The sequence below is a fragment of the Podarcis melisellensis genome (genome assembly GCF_964234715.1).
Source record: "Podarcis melisellensis genome assembly, chromosome: 5".
NCBI lineage: Eukaryota > Metazoa > Chordata > Lepidosauria > Squamata > Lacertidae > Podarcis > Podarcis melisellensis.
The window spans coordinates 36310809-36316808 of record NC_138537.1 but is presented as its reverse complement, the minus strand read 5'-3'; the positions used below and the strand labels follow the sequence as shown (position 1 = coordinate 36316808).

The following is a 6000-nucleotide window of genomic DNA, read 5'->3' as shown; positions in this document are numbered from 1 at the left end:
TAGATGGAAAATGTTACTTAGTGGCGGGGGATACAGTCGTTGAAAGCTTCCCTTTTTTTAATAGCTAAATACAAACACAAACAATGCCCTGCCAGTAGAAAACTAATACAAGGAAAAGGTCCTAGCCCCTCCTCTCCCTGATCTGCTAGTTTTCTCCTTGCAAGCGTTTGCTTATTGAAGATAAGATATTGAAGAGTTCCCTCGCTTTATTTTGCTATACTTGTAGACACAGATCAGGCAGCCCAGAGCCACCTCAGCCTCACGTTGGGGAGGTTAATATTTAATCGAATCGGTTCAATCCCGTTGGCCTCCCGGAGACGAACATGCCGGGCCGCTCGCGGGGTCAGGCCTCCGTTGTGTCAGTGCCTCTCGAGGTAACTGCGGGGCGACTGGGCTTCCAAGCAACGGGGGAAAAGAAGCGCCCACCGGGTAGGTTCGCCTGCTTGGACCATGTTGTCTGCAGGGACAGCGGCCCGCCTCGCTCCGAGCTGCAGAGAGCAGCCTAGGCCACGGCGAGGCCCTTCTCCGTCGAGGCCGGCCGTGCGTAAAACGGCCGGGGGAGATCGATTCTTTTGCGCAAACGCCCCGTGCCACGGGCGCCACTCCCCGGCCAGGGGCCTTTGGAAAGCTAAGGGCTGGAGCCAAACCGACCGCAGGTCGAAGCCTGACCTCGCACATGTGGAGGGCGCATGCCGTGCTCGGAGAGACTGCGAGCGGCCTCGTCCACCACCCCACCGACGACGCTTTCACAAGAGGCCCCGACGGCAGGTTCAGCCGGAAACCTCGGAGAAGGAGCCGGAGCCTGCAGCCCCACGTCTCCCCACGGAGCGCGCGGTTTTGGAGCCGAGGAACTCGGAGGGGAAGGGATTTGCCGGCGCTCCCTCCTGAGGGTCTGACTTCCTGCGGGGTTGATCTCTTGGGAGGGATCGAGAGAGAAATTTTGCCCGTCCCCTCGGAGAGCGAAAAGCTCCCACCTGCTTTTCGGGCGGGAAGCGCCGTGTGCCCGGTGGCGCATTTCCCAGCGCCTGCTTTTACGCACTAGAGGGAAAGAGGGAGGAGAAAGAAAGTTTCATCATCGCTTCGGAGTGCGCCGCAGAGTTATAAAAACGGCACGCTCCGCGCTCTTTCGCCCGGGCAGCTTTCCGTACTGGCTCGCGGGGAGGTTGCGAAGAAGGCAGACACCTGAGCTAGGCTGTTCACGAGCGCGGGCAACGAGGGACGGGCTGCTGAGGCTCCGGGCTAACTCGCCCTTTGTCTCCCGAGGAGTCTCCAGATCGCGCCGAGCAGACCATGGGGATGGCGCCGGAAAACGGCAAAGCGCCCAGGATTGGGAACACCTGCTCCGCGAGCGTCTTCTGTAACATCAAGGTAAGGGGTCCCCGGGTGCAGCTTTGCTGCTTGGGAGGTGATGCAATGGCTTGTTTCTCATTCATTACTTTGAATGAAACTCTGTGTATTTTTTATGTTCGGGCTTTTTTGGAGTTCGGCTTCTGTAGCGCACGAGTACTGCCAGTCAGTCCGACTCCTGATGCCACGGAAGCGCTTGCTCTCAAAGAGACCTCCGAGCGCATTTAGGTAGAGACTGGACCGGGTTCATCTCGTGGTCGTGGATTCCACTGAAAGCAATCTGTTTCAGATTTAAATTCCCAGAGTTGGATGCAATCCTGTGCCCACTTACCTGGGAGTATATCCCATTGAACTAGGTGGAATGTAATCCTGAGCAGCCCTGCATAGGATTGCACGGTTGAGGCTGCAATACTGTTTGCGTTGTACTGCGCAACCCTGACTATAGGAAAATCATGTAAATTGCACTGGTTTTAAGTTACCCTATTCCAAACTCTGGGAGGAATTTGACCTGCAATTCCCTTTTTGCCAGCTAAGTTCTGCTGACTTGCCAGGTCATGAGATGGATTGAAAGGGATTTGGAATAGCCTCTCCTTGCCCTGTCCCATCCCTGCCACACACCCTTTTTTGGACTTAAACCAGCATAAATTATGTTGATTTAAATTCCACTGGTTGAACTCCAGGTTTGGATTGTATGTAAGCCTCACCAAATTACTTATGAGTGAACATGGATAGGACTGGGGAATAAGGCTCCAGTTCTATGCACACTTACTTGGGAGTAGTAATCCTCGCTGAACACAGTAGGACATATCTCTGAATAAACTTGCATAGGGTTGTGCTATTATTTTGCAGTCTTGTGCACACTCACCTGAAGTAAATGCTAAATAACTAAATGGCAATTATTTTTGAGTTTAACAAACACTGAATATATTGCTCCGGTTGCAACACAGTCTGGATAGGGATCATAAAGTGGCATATAAATTCTCCATTGTACCTGTAAGAAACATTTATAGTGCTCTCCTCACCGACAAACGTCCAGCTTTATTTACCTGCACCTGAGTGCTTTCACCCCAATCCACAGATTTGTTAACCTGGAACTCAGTGGGAATTGATTTTTAATTCAAAGACCATGCCTTGGATGGTGCTGTAAATAATTGCTTCTCCTCTGGAGTGGAAGCCGTCCTTACTTTTGCCTTCTGGAAATCTTTATGTTCCTTGGTGTTGCTGTTTTAATCCTCCCTCTTTTATCTCTCCCCTCCCCTTATTGGAGATGATACTCCGTAAATGGATGAATGTTGTCTCTTGAACATGTGTGCATTTCCCTGCCTCATATATGAGTAATAATGACACTCAGAAGTATCGTATTTTTCACTTCATAAGTGCACCTACTTTTTTGGGGGAGAATTCAAGAAAAAAAATATGTGGCTCTTGGGGGCTTTTGCGGGAGGGGGGGAAGTGAGAGAGCCTCGCTCTGTCCCTTCCCCCACCTCCCGCAAAAGCCGGGGATAGCCGCGCAAAGCCTCCCCAGGGCAGCGGGATGAAGGCTCCCTGCTGCCCTGCGGAGGCTTTGCGGGCTACCCAGAGCTGCTCAGGAGCTTGACGGGGCTGGCAGGGGAAGCTCGGCTCCCCCCCCCCCCCCAGCCCCAGGGACCACACATTTGCTCCATAAGACGCACAGACATTTCCCCTTAGATTTTAAGAGGAAAAAAGTGTGTCTTATGGAGCGAAAAATACGGTAAGTAGCGGTCGTTGTTGCATGCTGTTGCCGATCCAGAAAATTGCCAAAGTGCTGAAGGATGCTGTCTTTGCAGAGGACAGTCTGGCTTAGCAGCATATTCCTCTTGCTGAGAGAAGCAGGGCAGCTGCTAACCAGCTGGGGAAAGAAGTATAGCATCTGATCCCCTTCCTTAGGAGTCCGTGGCCACCAAAGAAGTTCAGAAATGAGAAAAGGAAATAAAAGCGAAGCACAATGGCTTTATCGAGAGGGAGGTCTTAATACAGTGCTGTGGGGCATGCTGTGTTGAGTGCGTGTTTTGCACTTGTGTATTTTTTGTAACTAAAAAGAAAATAGGAGCTTTGTGCAGCAATCTGATTTGGGAATATTTGCTGTGGATAGGGGATTCTAGGCTCTGGGTATGATGATCTAATGTTGGGGGGTGGGGACACACTCTCTCTCTCTTTAGATGGGAATGTGTACTATTTGGCTTTGGTTGGACAGTGTTCTCGAAACTACGAACATGAGTTTGACCAAGCTGCGGGAGGCAGTGGAAGACAGGAGTGCCTGGTGTGCTCTGGTCCATAGGGTCACGAAGAGTCGGACACAACTAAACAACAACTATTTGGCTTACTGCTGCATTAGGGGGCGTTCCTGGTTATTCTGCTGAATGGAGACCTGGTCTTTTGCCCCAAAGTCCTGCCTTGATGGCACCACTTATGAGAGCAGGAGAGAGTTAACCTACACATTATGGTCCTGGTGAAAATTGCTCCCTCCGGTGCTGTTTACATGGGGAAGGAAACTGGTACTGGTGCAGGTAGCAGCTCCCCCCTCCCCCGCCCCAGGGCAAATACATCTTAAAACAGGGAGGGGGAGGATTAAGTGCTTCCATATTGCCCCCCCATGGCCCTTGTCTGGATCTTTCCCCCACCATTTGACTGCTCTTTTTGATGGCACAAGTGCAACCCATGCATGTAATCTAGTGTGTAGTTTGGCACCACTGCAGCCAGATGCATGCATATATCAACAGAAAGTGCCAATAAAATGATCGTTATGATATATTTATTTATTTATATTGATGGGACTTGATCCGAGCGAGTGCTTATAGCTTTGCAGCTTTAGAATTCAATCCTATAGCATCTTTCTTGACCTTACAGGTCCAACCTCAGCGGGAGAGCTCTGGAGAGAGAAAAAGTACCTTTAGCTGGGCAAACTTTCCAAGAGGGAAACTGTTTCAAGAGGAAACTTCCAGTTTGTATGAATAAAGGATGCAAATAAGAAAAGAAAAATGTCCTGGTGGGAGGAAAAAGAGTTTCAAGGGAAGCTGTTGGGATTAGTAGCATAATCCCAAATGAGAGTGGAGGGATAGAAACCTGTTTTGATTGAGAGCTCTTTGGACAGTGATGAAATTGCTGTAAGCTTCCCTGTCCAGGGACAGAGTTGGGTACAGATAAATAAACACTTGTCATCCTAGGGAACTGGTCATGGGTGTGAATACATTGCAGATGCCCAGAGAAGCACAATCCTATATTTCCTTCCTTGAATGGCACAGCAACGGGGACATATTTTTCCAATGAGTCTCACTTGCACATTCCAGAGCTGGTGAAGAGGTGGAGGCAGTTGTATGTTGGCCACTAACGTTATGCAACCGTGCTGTTTACAATCTTGACAATAGCATTGCAGAAAGGGTTTTTATCAGCGTTCCCATAATAAATGTGAGGTTTCATGAGGCAGGCTAGCCGATTATAAGTGCTTTGGCTGGCTCAGGGCGTGCAGGGAGGAAAGCCCTCAAGTGAGAACAAATATTCCCTGCCTTGAATTTTTCTGGGTCAAAAAGCAAACACGCTTGACCTTTTTCCTCCCTTCCCATTCTCAGAGTTGGGATAGGCCCTACAAAGTGAGCATACTGGTGCGCTTACCTAGGATAACCCTGTAGGAAGAAACACCTTTAATCATTAATATTAATAACAATAAATGTATTGCCTGTCCTTCACCAACGCCAAGTTGCAGGGCAGTTTACAAGAATTCGATATTAAAACTAGTTACAATAAATTACAGTCATGGGAATAGGGTGGGTCCTGAACACACTCTTCTCAAGTGTCAAAGGTAAAGAGGTGTGTTTTCAGCATTTTATTGTTATTATTACTGTTCATTTTACAGCTTTCTGTTTTTAAGGGGAATATATTCAAAGCCATTTATAGCCTAAATTAAAACATCAAATTAAACAATCCAGAATAAAATGCTACAAAGTCAAATAAAAAGTATACATTCAAAGCAACATATTTAACAGGGAGCTAAAATATTATCTTAAAAGATTTCAAAATAAAACATTACAAAGGAGGTCAGGTACAGAATGCACATTTAGCACAGCAAAGTTAACAAAAAAGCAATTATCCTAAACACTTCAAAAGAAAACGTTACTAAAGGAAGTCAGATATAGAATGCACATGTAAAGCAGCATAATTAACAAGAGGATAAAATATTATCACAAGTATAGAACATACCTGCTGCCGTTGCTGCAAATTGTCCCAATGATGGTTCATAGCAGGCGGCGGCTGTGGAAGTTCAGGCTTTATGACCTGGGCCTACACTAAGACACAGCCTTTTGCAGAAAGCTGCATAGTGATGGTGTCAGGAGAATCTCTCTAGGGAAGGGAATTCCACAGCTTAGGGGCTGCCATAGAGAATGGCCTCTCTCAGGCCACCACTATCCCAAACTACTTACCCTACCAGGTCAAATGAGTTTGCTTTGTGTCTGATGCAAATGTTCTACATAGGGCCTCTGGAGCTAACCCTGTACTCTGTGGTTGAACAACATCATGGTCTTTGTAAAATGATTTAGAACCCGAGCATAGCTTGTAGCACCAAGCCAGCATTAAACCTGGACAAGAAGTTTGTAAATAAACATATCTTTGCCACGAGCCCAATAGTCAGTGACTTGC

At 47.9% G+C, this 6000-nt stretch overlaps 1 protein-coding gene across 2 annotated transcripts in view; it reads left to right on the top strand.

Moving 5' to 3' along the window:
* Positions 1-823: 823 nt before the first annotated feature.
* The window catches only part of SLCO2A1 (solute carrier organic anion transporter family member 2A1), a 57312-nt gene continuing 52135 nt past the window's right edge, over positions 824-6000 (top strand). The window contains exon 1 of one of the 2 annotated variants that reach the window (XM_081910410.1): positions 824-1368. In XM_081910410.1, coding sequence (XP_081766536.1) covers positions 1291-1368 — 78 coding nt within the window. In that variant the 5' untranslated portion in view covers positions 824-1290. The remainder of the gene's footprint in view (positions 1369-6000) is intronic. The other variant, XM_081910411.1, reaches the window with a different exon arrangement.